General features: G+C 45.8%; 1 protein-coding gene across 3 annotated transcripts in view; it reads right to left on the bottom strand.

Moving 5' to 3' along the window:
* Positions 1–15,000, bottom strand: part of setd3 (SET domain containing 3, actin histidine methyltransferase) — a 35,847-nt gene that overhangs the window by 17,933 nt on the left and 2,914 nt on the right. For 2 of the 3 annotated variants that reach the window (XM_069172450.1, XM_069172448.1), the window contains exons 2-6: positions 7,490–7,612; positions 1,655–1,747; positions 1,367–1,515; positions 1,142–1,214; positions 1–99 (exon numbers count right to left, since the gene is read on the bottom strand). The exon at positions 1–99 is cut by the window's left edge and continues 158 nt beyond it. In XM_069172450.1, the coding sequence (XP_069028551.1) occupies positions 1–99; positions 1,142–1,214; positions 1,367–1,515; positions 1,655–1,747; positions 7,490–7,592 (517 nt within the window). In that variant the 5' untranslated portion in view covers positions 7,593–7,612. The remainder of the gene's footprint in view (positions 100–1,141; positions 1,215–1,366; positions 1,516–1,654; positions 1,748–7,489; positions 7,613–15,000) is intronic. The other variant, XM_069172451.1, reaches the window with a different exon arrangement.

Below are 15,000 nucleotides of genomic sequence, written 5' to 3'. Positions count from 1 at the left end.
GCCAGAAGGAAGCCGGGTCGGAGCGCTCACACAGCAGGTGGAGGGCCAGCGTCACGTTGCCCATGGCCTGCAGGATCCGGTCCTGGCTGTACAGAGGACCTGAGACACCGTGAGTACACTGTGAACACCTGGAGGACCCACAGGGGGCGCTCTGCTGAACAACAAGCAGCAACAAGAGAAGAGCTGCACACGGTGGTCGCAGCACGCTGCTCCTGCAGCTGTGATGCATTCAGGTGTCACGCAATATTAACAAATAGAAATGAACTAATTAAAAACGTCACCAATAAAGTGACAAACAACTGATTCCAGAGATGACAGAAGAAACAGCTGATAGAGTAGAGACTGAAACAGCTGATAGAGTAGAGACTGAAACAGCTGATAGAGTAGAGACTGAAACAGCTGATAGAGTAGAGACTGAAACAGCTGACAGAGACTGAAACAGCTGATAGAGTAGAGACTGAAACAGCTGATAGAGTAGAGACTGAAACAGCTGACAGAGTAGAGACTGAAACAGCTGATAGAGTAGAGACTGAAACAGCTGATAGAGTAGAGACTGAAACAGCTGATAGAGTAGAGACTGAAACAGCTGACAGAGACTGAAACAGCTGATAGAGTAGAGACTGAAACAGCTGACAGAGTAGAGACTGAAACAGCTGACAGAGTAGAGACTGAAACAGCTGATAGAGTAGAGACTGAAACAGCTGATAGAGTAGAGACTGAAACAGCTGATAGAGTAGAGACTGAAACAGCTGATAGAGTAGAGACTGAAACAGCTGACAGAGACTGAAACAGCTGATAGAGTAGAGACTGAAACAGCTGACAGAGTAGAGACTGAAACAGCTGACAGAGTAGAGACTGAAACAGCTGATAGAGTAGACACTGAAACAGCTGATAGAGTAGAGACTGAAACAGCTGATAGAGTAGAGACTGAAACAGCTGATAGAGTAGAGACTGAAACAGCTGATAGAGTAGAGACTGAAACAGCTCCCTCAGCTCTGCAGTACAAGTTCACCTTAGGAGAGTTTTTACACTGAAACCAATAATATAAAACACCTCGCACCTAAAACTGTAAAGTATAATTAACTTAATGTGGTTGTTTCCTCTTTTCTGAGTTATCAATGATCATAAATCCTCTTCTTACCCAGCACAGAGTTCTGGGCTGATTCCACTGTTATCAGCATCTTCCTGGGAATCCACAGGAACAGCTCTTCTGCCTGCACGCACACACACACACACACACACACACACACACACACACACACACACACACACACACAGTAAGTAATACTCAGTACAGCAGCTGACATGTTTAATAATGATGAGAAAACCTTCTCAAAGTATTTTTATTAAATAATGGCATGCCCACCTTGATGTCTCTGGTGGCCCGCAGGCCGTAGCCCTCCGTGCCAAAGTCGGCCACAGTGAAGCCGTCACAGGACGCCCTGTTCTCCTGAGCCCAGGACATCAGATCTGGGAAGTAGTCCTCCCTGCTGCCCTCAAACACTACAGACATACCTGAACACACACACGGTCAGGTCAAAATGAGGTTTCTTCACTGAATCCTATTTGTGATTGATGCGAAGTCTAATACTGATTCTGACTTCTGGACCGACACAAATAATCTTCATGTGAAAAGGTAGAAAAGTGGCGTCACCCTTTTGTTTCTTGCGGATCTTCTCCACCAGGCCTCTGATCTGGATGTACTCCTCCCACTCTTTACCAGCAGAGGGCGCTGCACTGCTGCATTCTGGGGACACATTCACATTCAAGTTAACCAAACAGACACACTTTAACATTGACCCCATGAAGAGCGTGCTGAGGCCTCCAGCCTGCAGCCTCACATGTGGAAGCACATGTCACTGAAGTTTAAAACGCTGATGTGTAATTAGAAATTACACATCAGCGTGAAAATGCAAATATATTTAAAATGCAAATATATTTAATTTCACAAGTTTAACTGCTGGACACAAGATGTCTCCTGCTTCACAGTCCGTTCTCAGTGTGTCAAAGTTTCCACATCACTTATATTAGTTAAATATTGGGCCATATGTGATGTCACAAATCATGCTCATAGCCCCGCCCTTTAAAATCTGACTGTCAGTGAGCACAGAGAAACTTTCAGCAGGTTAAAGTGATTTAAACTCTGAACATCCGTCATCCTGCCGAGTGATGATCAAACAGGAACAAGACGGACTTTGAATCAAATATACATCATTCAAACATATGAATTCTCCCAGAAGACATGGAGGACAGCTCTGTTGGACAGGGTGTGTAGAGGAGACATGTCCCCAGGTAAAGACAGGAAGGTGGACAGGGTGTGTAGAAGAGACGTGTCCCCAGGTAAAGACAGGTGTATGAGGTGGACAGGGTGTGTAGAGGACACATGTCCCCAGGTAAAGACAGGTGTATGAGGTGGACAGGGTGTGTAGAGGAGACGTGTCCCCAGGTAAAGACAGGTGTATGAGGTGGACAGGGTGTGTAGAGGAGACGTGTCCCCAGGTAAAGACAGGTGTATGAGGTGGACAGGGTGTGTAGAGGACACATGTCCCCAGGTAAAGACAGGTGTATGAGGTGGACAGGATGTGTAGAGGACACGTGTCCCCAGGTAAAGACAGGAAGGTGGACAGGGTGTGTAGAAGAGACGTGTCCCCAGGTAAAGACAGGTGTATGAGGTGGACAGGGTGTGTAGAGGACACATGTCCCCAGGTAAAGACAGGTGTATGAGGTGGACAGGGTGTGTAGAGGAGACGTGTCCCCAGGTAAAGACAGGTGTATGAGGTGGACAGGGTGTGTAGAGGAGACGTGTCCCCAGGTAAAGACAGGTGTATGAGGTGGACAGGGTGTGTAGAGGACACATGTCCCCAGGTAAAGACAGGTGTATGAGGTGGACAGGATGTGTAGAGGACACGTGTCCCCAGGTAAAGACAGGTGTATGAGGTGGACAGGGTGTGTAGAGGAGACGTGTCCCCAGGTAAAGACAGGTGTATGAGGTGGACAGGGTGTGTAGAGGACACGTGTCCCCAGGTAAAGACAGGTGTATGAGGTGGACAGGGTGTGTAGAGGACACGTGTCCCCAGGTAAAGACAGGTGTATGAGGTGGACAGGGTGTGTAGAGGACACGTGTCCCCAGGTAAAGACAGGTGTATGAGGTGGACAGGATGTGTAGAGGAGACGTGTCCCCAGGTAAAGACAGGTGTATGAGGTGGACAGGATGTGTAGAGGAGACGTGTCCCCAGGTAAAGACAGGTGTATGAGGTGGACAGGGTGTGTAGAGGAGACGTGTCCCCAGGTAAAGACAGGTGTATGAGGTGGACAGGGTGTGTAGAGGACACGTGTCCCCAGGTAAAGACAGATGTATGAGGTGGACAGGATGTGTAGAGGACACGTGTCCCCAGGTAAAGACAGGTGTATGAGGTGGACAGGGTGTGTAGAGGAGACGTGTCCCCAGGTAAAGACAGGTGTATGAGGTGGACAGGGTGTGTAGAGGACACGTGTCCCCAGGTAAAGACAGGTGTATGAGGTGGACAGGGTGTGTAGAGGACACGTGTCCCCAGGTAAAGACAGGTGTATGAGGTGGACAGGGTGTGTAGAGGACACGTGTCCCCAGGTAAAGACAGGTGTATGAGGTGGACAGGGTGTGTAGAGGAGACGTGTCCCCAGGTAAAGACAGGTGTATGAGGTGGACAGGGTGTGTAGAGGAGACGTGTCCCCAGGTAAAGACAGGTGTATGAGGTGGACAGGGTGTGTAGAGGAGACGTGCCCCCAGGTAAAGACAGGTGTATGAGGTGGACAGGGTGTGTAGAGGAGACGTGTCCCCAGGTAAAGACAGGTGTATGAGGTGGACAGGGTGTGTAGAGGACACATGTCCCCAGGTAAAGACAGGTGTATGAGGTGGACAGGGTGTGTAGAGGAGACATGTCCCCAGGTAAAGACAGGAAGGTGGACAGGGTGTGTAGAAGAGACGTGTCCCCAGGTAAAGACAGGTGTATGAGGTGGACAGGGTGTGTAGAGGACACATGTCCCCAGGTAAAGACAGGTGTATGAGGTGGACAGGGTGTGTAGAGGAGACGTGTCCCCAGGTAAAGACAGGTGTATGAGGTGGACAGGGTGTGTAGAGGAGACGTGTCCCCAGGTAAAGACAGGTGTATGAGGTGGACAGGGTGTGTAGAGGACACATGTCCCCAGGTAAAGACAGGTGTATGAGGTGGACAGGGTGTGTAGAGGACACATGTCCCCAGGTAAAGACAGGTGTATGAGGTGGACAGGGTGTGTAGAGGAGACGTGTCCCCAGGTAAAGACAGGTGTATGAGGTGGACAGGGTGTGTAGAGGACACGTGTCCCCAGGTAAAGACAGGTGTATGAGGTGGACAGGGTGTGTAGAGGACACGTGTCCCCAGGTAAAGACAGGTGTATGAGGTGGACAGGATGTGTAGAGGAGACGTGTCCCCAGGTAAAGACAGGTGTATGAGGTGGACAGGGTGTGTAGAGGACACGTGTCCCCAGGTAAAGACAGGTGTATGAGGTGGACAGGGTGTGTAGAGGACACGTGTCCCCAGGTAAAGACAGGTGTATGAGGTGGACAGGGTGTGTAGAGGAGACGTGTCCCCAGGTAAAGACAGGTGTATGAGGTGGACAGGGTGTGTAGAGGAGACGTGTCCCCAGGTAAAGACAGGTGTATGAGGTGGACAGGGTGTGTAGAGGAGACGTGCCCCCAGGTAAAGACAGGTGTATGAGGTGGACAGGGTGTGTAGAGGACACGTGCCCCCAGGTAAAGACAGGTGTATGAGGTGGACAGGGTGTGTAGAGGACACATGTCCCCAGGTAAAGACAGGTGTATGAGGTGGACAGGGTGTGTAGAGGAGACATGTCCCCAGGTAAAGACAGGAAGGTGGACAGGGTGTGTAGAAGAGACGTGTCCCCAGGTAAAGACAGGTGTATGAGGTGGACAGGGTGTGTAGAGGACACATGTCCCCAGGTAAAGACAGGTGTATGAGGTGGACAGGGTGTGTAGAGGAGACGTGTCCCCAGGTAAAGACAGGTGTATGAGGTGGACAGGGTGTGTAGAGGACACGTGTCCCCAGGTAAAGACAGGTGTATGAGGTGGACAGGGTGTGTAGAGGAGACGTGTCCCCAGGTAAAGACAGGTGTATGATGTGGACAGGGTGTGTAGAGGACACGTGTCCCCAGGTAAAGACAGGTGTATGAGGTGGACAGGGTGTGTAGAGGAGACGTGTCCCCAGGAAAAGACAGGTGTATGAGGTGGACAGGGTGTGTAGAGGAGACGTGTCCCCAGGTAAAGACAGGTGTATGAGGTGGACAGGGTGTGTAGAGGACACGTGTCCCCAGGTAAAGACAGGTGTATGAGGTGGACAGGGTGTGTAGAGGACACGTGTCCCCAGGTAAAGACAGGTGTATGAGGTGGACAGGGTGTGTAGAGGAGACGTGTCCCCAGGTAAAGACAGGTGTATGAGGTGGACAGGGCGTGTAGAGGAGACGTGTCCCCAGGTAAAGACAGGTGTATGAGGTGGACAGGGTGTGTAGAGGACACGTCACCAGGTAAAGACAGGTGTATGAGGTGGACAGGGTGTGTAGAGGAGACGTGTCCCCAGGTAAAGACAGGTGTATGAGGTGGACAGGGTGTGTAGAGGACACGTGTCCCCAGGTAAAGACAGGTGTATGAGGTGGACAGGGTGTGTAGAGGACACGTGTCCCCAGGTAAAGACAGGTGTATGAGGTGGACAGGGTGTGTAGAGGAGACGTGTCCCCAGGTAAAGACAGGTGTATGAGGTGGACATGGTGTGTAGAGGAGACGTGTCCCCAGGTAAAGACAGGTGTATGAGGTGGACAGGGTGTGTAGAGGACACGTGTCCCCAGGTAAAGACAGGTGTATGAGGTGGACAGGGTGTGTAGAGGAGACGTGTCCCCAGGTAAAGACAGGTGTATGATGTGGACAGGGTGTGTAGAGGACACGTGTCCCCAGGTAAAGACAGGTGTATGAGGTGGACAGGGTGTGTAGAGGAGACGTGTCCCCAGGAAAAGACAGGTGTATGAGGTGGACAGGGTGTGTAGAGGAGACGTGTCCCCAGGTAAAGACAGGTGTATGAGGTGGACAGGGTGTGTAGAGGACACGTGTCCCCAGGTAAAGACAGGTGTATGAGGTGGACAGGGTGTGTAGAGGACACGTGTCCCCAGGTAAAGACAGGTGTATGAGGTGGACAGGGTATGTAGAGGAGACGTGTCCCCAGGTAAAGACAGGTGTATGAGGTGGACAGGGCGTGTAGAGGAGACGTGTCCCCAGGTAAAGACAGGTGTATGAGGTGGACAGGGTGTGTAGAGGACACGTCACCAGGTAAAGACAGGTGTATGAGGTGGACAGGGTGTGTAGAGGAGACGTGTCCCCAGGTAAAGACAGGTGTATGAGGTGGACAGGGTGTGTAGAGGACACGTGTCCCCAGGTAAAGACAGGTGTATGAGGTGGACAGGGTGTGTAGAGGACACGTGTCCCCAGGTAAAGACAGGTGTATGAGGTGGACAGGGTGTGTAGAGGAGACGTGTCCCCAGGTAAAGACAGGTGTATGAGGTGGACATGGTGTGTAGAGGAGACGTGTCCCCAGGTAAAGACAGGTGTATGAGGTGGACAGGGTGTGTAGAGGACACGTGTCCCCAGGTAAAGACAGGTGTATGAGGTGGACAGGGTGTGTAGAGGAGACGTGTCCCCAGGTAAAGACAGGTGTATGATGTGGACAGGGTGTGTAGAGGACACGTGTCCCCAGGTAAAGACAGGTGTATGAGGTGGACAGGGTGTGTAGAGGAGACGTGTCCCCAGGAAAAGACAGGTGTATGAGGTGGACAGGGTGTGTAGAGGAGACGTGTCCCCAGGTAAAGACAGGTGTATGAGGTGGACAGGGTGTGTAGAGGACACGTGTCCCCAGGTAAAGACAGGTGTATGAGGTGGACAGGGTGTGTAGAGGACACGTGTCCCCAGGTAAAGACAGGTGTATGAGGTGGACAGGGTATGTAGAGGAGACGTGTCCCCAGGTAAAGACAGGTGTATGAGGTGGACAGGGCGTGTAGAGGAGACGTGTCCCCAGGTAAAGACAGGTGTATGAGGTGGACAGGGTGTGTAGAGGACACGTCACCAGGTAAAGACAGGTGTATGAGGTGGACAGGGTGTGTAGAGGAGACGTGTCCCCAGGTAAAGACAGGTGTATGAGGTGGACAGGGTGTGTAGAGGACACGTGTCCCCAGGTAAAGACAGGTGTATGAGGTGGACAGGGTGTGTAGAGGACACGTGTCCCCAGGTAAAGACAGGTGTATGAGGTGGACAGGGTGTGTAGAGGAGACGTGTCCCCAGGTAAAGACAGGTGTATGAGGTGGACATGGTGTGTAGAGGAGACGTGTCCCCAGGTAAAGACAGGTGTATGAGGTGGACAGGGTGTGTAGAGGACACGTGTCCCCAGGTAAAGATAGGTGTATGAGGTGGACGTACTCTGCAGCAGCTCTGAGATGAGGTTCATCATCTCCTTGGGGGAAACCACAGCGCTCCCTCCTGAGCCCGACTTCTGGATCTTCACCCGACTCTTCTTCCCCATGGTGCTGATGGTCGACTGGGCTGAGACACAAACACATTATTACTGTCAGCATGTCACCAACTCGTCATCATGATGACTGTGAAGCTCTCTGACAATCAACAGGTCACGTGATATTCACTTCAAACTGATTAAAGTCAGTAATCTTGAAAATAAAGTTTCTCTTGACTCTCTGCTCCACATCACAAAGACAAACCAACCACATGATCCCGGCACAACTCTTCTGTTTCATTGGAGCAGTGTGAAGGATGTAGTGACACCTAGTGGCGAGGAGGCCCGGCACAATTATTAAGAGGCGTTTCCATTCACGTCCATAAAAACATCGAGATGAAACTAACAGAAAGGTCATATTTGGTGCTCTTCTTCTACGGTTTGTGGATAATTAGCGCCACCTATGTTTATCTCAAAGCACTAAACTTCTAACATGGAACCAACTACATGTTCTTGAGCATCTATTGACATTAAAATATGGAAAAGCCGAACACTGCAACCACTAAATGACTCTTCCTCATAATTGTATGTGTATTATTAAACTATGAACAAGTTTATAATAGTGACACAAACAGACAAAAAAAGTATATTTTTGACATCAGTGTGCCTTCATCTTTAAACTTCTTTCAAGAAGTCAGTTTACTGAAATATCCAGAACATTAACATGGAAAAAAACAAATTGCAGAACCATCAGGCAGAGTTGTGAGTCAGCTGTTCTCATTCAGGAAATGATCTAATACAAAAACATGTGTCTCTGCTTCCAACAGAGTTTCTGATGTCCACACGGATGATTGGAATTAAAAAGCATCTGAAGTCTTTTACACACTTTTAAAGAGTCTGGTGTCGGGTAACGTAGACAGAATCAGTATTTAACATTTAAAGTAATCAAGACAATAATTTCAGTCATATTGCTCTCATGCTTTCTATTTTCCTTTTAAGTAAATAAACCCTCAGTTTATGTTCAAACTGCAGGTTCAAGTTCAGTCTGGTTTATCTACAGTAGATGACAAAGTAATCTAATCACTGATTAACAGCTCGACTCTGAACAAGAAAAACACTTTAACAGTGAAAGAAGTGGAAGAAAGTTGAGGAAGAGCAGAATCTGAATCAGGAGGAAACAGATGACGTGTGCACAGAATTTACAGGAAGCTTCAGCAAAACCTCAGATTTTCTCCCTCAGCTCAAATGTTTTGATCACGGAGATGTCGGCTTCCTGAACGAGCTGAACTCAATCCAACGCTGCTCACGGCGCCGAGTCAGAAATGAAACATAAAAACACTGAACACAAGCGTGTCTTCGGTGTTCCTGTTAGTTGATCATCTGTCAGCTGTTTTCAGCCCCGGGGACATTCGTCCTTCTGGTTTTTTGGGGAAAAACAAAGTCACGCTGTGGCTTCCCATCACGGTGGTGCTCGGGCCAGAGGCTCGCTATGGTGGAACATTTGTAGGTGGGAGGAATGACTACGTCCTCATAAAGACAGAAAGCAACAGAGCCGGAGGCCGGCAGCCATATTACATCCACATCTTTATGAAAAGTTCCATTTCCAGTGCAGGTAGCTGCTGGGAGGCTGGAAACAGAAACACACGTAGAAAAGCAGGACAACGTCCCCTGAAATAATCGTTTTATAACCGGTTTATACATCACCTGAGACCGGAGACACAGACCTGCTCTATCCGGCCTCCATGAAAACAGATCGCTTCTATAACTGCTGAACTAAACAACAGCTTTCATATTAAAACCGCTCAAATCATGCGAATGTCCCATCAATCCTAACACACCTCTCATCTGATTATGATGATCAGATATCATCATAATCAGATGATCTTCCGTTAGGAGGAGTGAGTCCCGGTCTTCGTCCCGCAGCTTTCACACCGCAACACCTTTAAATAGAACCAGTGGCACCGCCGGGTTTACATGCACCAATTCAATTTACTAAAGGCCTCAGCTCGATTAACATGACCTCCTCCCTGAAACACACACACAAACACACACACACACACACACACACACACACACACACACACACACACACACACACACACACACACACACACACAGCTGCTCAGTGACATTCGGTAGCAGCTGTCACTGCGGTCCGATCACTTGCAGCTTCAGGCCTCCAAACAAACAGTTTAAAGAGACTCTGGAACATTTAGGGCTGAAAAGTCTGTGATAATAGAACCTGAAGAGATCAGATATCATCATGATGTTGTACCTGTTGTAGGTGTTGTACCTGTTGTATGTGTTGTAGGTGTTGTACCTGTTGTATGTGTTGTACCTGTTGTATGTGTTGTAGGTGTTGTACCTGTTGTAGGTGTTGTATGTGTTGTACCTGTTGTATGTGTTGTATGTGTTGTATGTGTTGTACCTGTTGTATGTGTTGTACCTGTTGTAGGTGTTGTAGGTGTTGTACCTGTTGTAGGTGTTGTACCTGTTGTATGTGTTGTATGTGTTGTACCTGTTGTAGGTGTTGTAGGTGTTGTACCTGTTGTATGTGTTGTATGTGTTGTACCTGTTGTATGTGTTGTAGGTGTTGTACCTGTTGTATGTGTTGTAGGTGTTGTAGGTGTTGTATGTGTTGTACCTGTTGTATGTGTTGTACCTGTTGTAGGTGTTGTAGGTGTTGTACCTGTTGTAGGTGTTGTAGGTGTTGTACCTGTTGTACCTGTTGTATGTGTTGTAGGTGTTGTACCTGTTGTATGTGTTGTACCTGTTGTATGTGTTGTAGGTGTTGTATGTGTTGTACCTGTTGTATGTGTTGTACCTGTTGTATGTGTTGTATGTGTTGTATGTGTTGTAGGTGTTGTACCTGTTGTACCTGTTGTAGGTGTTGTACCTGTTGTATGTGTTGTAGGTGTTGTACCTGTTGTATGTGTTGTACCTGTTGTATGTGTTGTACCTGTTGTAGGTGTTGTATGTGTTGTACCTGTTGTATGTGTTGTACCTGTTGTATGTGTTGTATGTGTTGTAGGTGTTGTAGGTGTTGTACCTGTTGTATGTGTTGTAGGTGTTGTAGGTGTTGTATGTGTTGTACCTGTTGTACCTGTTGTATGTGTTGTATGTGTTGTAGGTGTTGTACCTGTTGTACCTGTTGTAGGTGTTGTACCTGTTGTATGTGTTGTAGGTGTTGTACCTGTTGTATGTGTTGTACCTGTTGTAGGTGTTGTATGTGTTGTACCTGTTGTATGTGTTGTACCTGTTGTATGTGTTGTATGTGTTGTAGGTGTTGTATGTGTTGTACCTGTTGTAGGTGTTGTATGTGTTGTATGTGTTGTACCTGTTGTATGTGTTGTACCTGTTGTATGTGTTGTAGGTGTTGTAGGTGTTGTATGTGTTGTAGGTGTTGTAGGTGTTGTATGTGTTGTATGTGTTGTATGTGTTGTACCTGTTGTAGGTGTTGTATGTGTTGTATGTGTTGTACCTGTTGTATGTGTTGTACCTGTTGTATGTGTTGTAGGTGTTGTATGTGTTGTAGGTGTTGTATGTGTTGTATGTGTTGTACCTGTTGTAGGTGTTGTATGTGTTGTATGTGTTGTACCTGTTGTATGTGTTGTACCTGTTGTATGTGTTGTAGGTGTTGTATGTGTTGTATGTGTTGTATGTGTTGTACCTGTTGTATGTGTTGTACCTGTTGTATGTGTTGTAGGTGTTGTAGGTGTTGTATGTGTTGTAGGTGTTGTAGGTGTTGTATGTGTTGTATGTGTTGTACCTGTTGTAGGTGTTGTATGTGTTGTATGTGTTGTACCTGTTGTATGTGTTGTACCTGTTGTATGTGTTGTAGGTGTTGTATGTGTTGTAGGTGTTGTATGTGTTGTATGTGTTGTACCTGTTGTAGGTGTTGTATGTGTTGTATGTGTTGTACCTGTTGTATGTGTTGTACCTGTTGTATGTGTTGTAGGTGTTGTAGGTGTTGTATGTGTTGTATGTGTTGTATGTGTTGTACCTGTTGTATGTGTTGTACCTGTTGTATGTGTTGTAGGTGTTGTAGGTGTTGTATGTGTTGTAGGTGTTGTAGGTGTTGTATGTGTTGTATGTGTTGTACCTGTTGTAGGTGTTGTATGTGTTGTATGTGTTGTACCTGTTGTATGTGTTGTACCTGTTGTATGTGTTGTAGGTGTTGTATGTGTTGTAGGTGTTGTATGTGTTGTATGTGTTGTACCTGTTGTAGGTGTTGTATGTGTTGTATGTGTTGTACCTGTTGTATGTGTTGTACCTGTTGTATGTGTTGTAGGTGTTGTAGGTGTTGTATGTGTTGTAGGTGTTGTATGTGTTGTATGTGTTGTATGTGTTGTACCTGTTGTATGTGTTGTACCTGTTGTATGTGTTGTAGGTGTTGTAGGTGTTGTATGTGTTGTAGGTGTTGTAGGTGTTGTATGTGTTGTATGTGTTGTACCTGTTGTAGGTGTTGTATGTGTTGTATGTGTTGTACCTGTTGTATGTGTTGTACCTGTTGTATGTGTTGTAGGTGTTGTATGTGTTGTAGGTGTTGTATGTGTTGTATGTGTTGTACCTGTTGTAGGTGTTGTATGTGTTGTATGTGTTGTACCTGTTGTATGTGTTGTACCTGTTGTATGTGTTGTAGGTGTTGTATGTGTTGTAGGTGTTGTATGTGTTGTAGGTGTTGTAGGTGTTGTATGTGTTGTATGTGTTGTATGTGTTGTACCTGTTGTATGTGTTGTACCTGTTGTATGTGTTGTAGGTGTTGTAGGTGTTGTATGTGTTGTACCTGTTGTATGTGTTGTAGGTGTTGTATGTGTTGTACCTGTTGTACCTGTTGTATGTGTTGTACCTGTTGTATGTGTTGTAGGTGTTGTACCTGTTGTATGTGTTGTACCTGTTGTATGTGTTGTACCTGTTGTATGTGTTGTATGTGTTGTACCTGTTGTATGTGTTGTACCTGTTGTATGTGTTGTATGTGTTGTAGGTGTTGTATGTGTTGTACCTGTTGTATGTGTTGTATGTGTTGTATGTGTTGTAGGTGTTGTATGTGTTGTACCTGTTGTATGTGTTGTAGGTGTTGTATGTGTTGTACCTGTTGTACCTGTTGTATGTGTTGTACCTGTTGTATGTGTTGTAGGTGTTGTACCTGTTGTATGTGTTGTAGGTGTTGTAGGTGTTGTATGTGTTGTACCTGTTGTATGTGTTGTAGGTGTTGTATGTGTTGTACCTGTTGTACCTGTTGTATGTGTTGTACCTGTTGTATGTGTTGTAGGTGTTGTACCTGTTGTATGTGTTGTACCTGTTGTATGTGTTGTACCTGTTGTATGTGTTGTATGTGTTGTACCTGTTGTATGTGTTGTACCTGTTGTATGTGTTGTATGTGTTGTATGTGTTGTATGTGTTGTACCTGTTGTATGTGTTGTACCTGTTGTATGTGTTGTATGTGTTGTACCTGTTGTATGTGTTGTAGGTGTTGTATGTGTTGTACCTGTTGTATGTGTTGTATGTGTTGTATGTGTTGTACCTGTTGTATGTGTTGTATGTGTTGTAGGTGTTGTATGTGTTGTACCTGTTGTATGTGTTGTAGGTGTTGTATGTGTTGTAGGTGTTGTATGTGTTGTAGGTGTTGTATGTGTTGTAGGTGTTGTATGTGTTGTACCTGTTGTATGTGTTGTATGTGTTGTATGTGTTGTACCTGTTGTATGTGTTGTATGTGTTGTAGGTGTTGTATGTGTTGTACCTGTTGTATGTGTTGTAGGTGTTGTATGTGTTGTACCTGTTGTACCTGTTGTATGTGTTGTACCTGTTGTATGTGTTGTATGTGTTGTACCTGTTGTATGTGTTGTAGGTGTTGTAGGTGTTGTATGTGTTGTACCTGTTGTATGTGTTGTAGGTGTTGTATGTGTTGTACCTGTTGTACCTGTTGTATGTGTTGTACCTGTTGTATGTGTTGTAGGTGTTGTACCTGTTGTATGTGTTGTACCTGTTGTATGTGTTGTACCTGTTGTATGTGTTGTATGTGTTGTACCTGTTGTATGTGTTGTACCTGTTGTATGTGTTGTATGTGTTGTACCTGTTGTATGTGTTGTATGTGTTGTACCTGTTGTATGTGTTGTATGTGTTGTACCTGTTGTATGTGTTGTAGGTGTTGTATGTGTTGTACCTGTTGTATGTGTTGTACCTGTTGTATGTGTTGTATGTGTTGTAGGTGTTGTATGTGTTGTACCTGTTGTATGTGTTGTATGTGTTGTACCTGTTGTATGTGTTGTATGTGTTGTACCTGTTGTATGTGTTGTATGTGTTGTACCTGTTGTATGTGTTGTAGGTGTTGTATGTGTTGTACCTGTTGTATGTGTTGTACCTGTTGTACCTGTTGTATGTGTTGTAGGTGTTGTAGGTGTTGTATGTGTTGTACCTGTTGTATGTGTTGTACCTGTTGTATGTGTTGTAGGTGTTGTAGGTGTTGTAGGTGTTGTATGTGTTGTAGGTGTTGTAGGTGTTGTATGTGTTGTATGTGTTGTACCTGTTGTAGGTGTTGTATGTGTTGTATGTGTTGTACCTGTTGTATGTGTTGTACCTGTTGTATGTGTTGTAGGTGTTGTATGTGTTGTAGGTGTTGTATGTGTTGTATGTGTTGTACCTGTTGTAGGTGTTGTATGTGTTGTATGTGTTGTACCTGTTGTATGTGTTGTACCTGTTGTATGTGTTGTAGGTGTTGTATGTGTTGTAGGTGTTGTATGTGTTGTATGTGTTGTACCTGTTGTATGTGTTGTACCTGTTGTATGTGTTGTAGGTGTTGTATGTGTTGTAGGTGTTGTATGTGTTGTAGGTGTTGTAGGTGTTGTATGTGTTGTATGTGTTGTACCTGTTGTATGTGTTGTACCTGTTGTATGTGTTGTAGGTGTTGTACCTGTTGTATGTGTTGTACCTGTTGTATGTGTTGTAGGTGTTGTAGGTGTTGTAGGTGTTGTATGTGTTGTACCTGTTGTATGTGTTGTAGGTGTTGTACCTGTTGTATGTGTTGTACCTGTTGTATGTGTTGTAGGTGTTGTACCTGTTGTATGTGTTGTACCTGTTGTATGTGTTGTACCTGTTGTATGTGTTGTATGTGTTGTAGGTGTTGTATGTGTTGTACCTGTTGTATGTGTTGTACCTGTTGTATGTGTTGTACCTGTTGTATGTGTTGTAGGTGTTGTAGGTGTTGTATGTGTTGTACCTGTTGTATGTGTTGTATGTGTTGTACCTGTTGTATGTGTTGTACCTGTTGTATGTGTTGTATGTGTTGTACCTGTTGTATGTGTTGTATGTGTTGTACCTGTTGTATGTGTTGTAGGTGTTGTATGTGTTGTACCTGTTGTATGTGTTGTACCTGTTGTATGTGTTGTAGGTGTTGTAGGTGTTGTATGTGTTGTACCTGTTGTATGTGTTGTACCTGTTGTATGTGTTGTACCTGTTGTATGTGTTGTAGGTGTTGTAGGTG

The sequence above is a fragment of the Embiotoca jacksoni genome, unplaced genomic scaffold (genome assembly GCF_022577435.1).
Source record: "Embiotoca jacksoni isolate LCO1_2020_lvr unplaced genomic scaffold, fEmbJac1.0.p SCAF_53, whole genome shotgun sequence".
Taxonomy (NCBI): domain Eukaryota; kingdom Metazoa; phylum Chordata; class Actinopteri; family Embiotocidae; genus Embiotoca; species Embiotoca jacksoni.
This window is presented reverse-complemented; position numbering and strand designations above follow the sequence as displayed.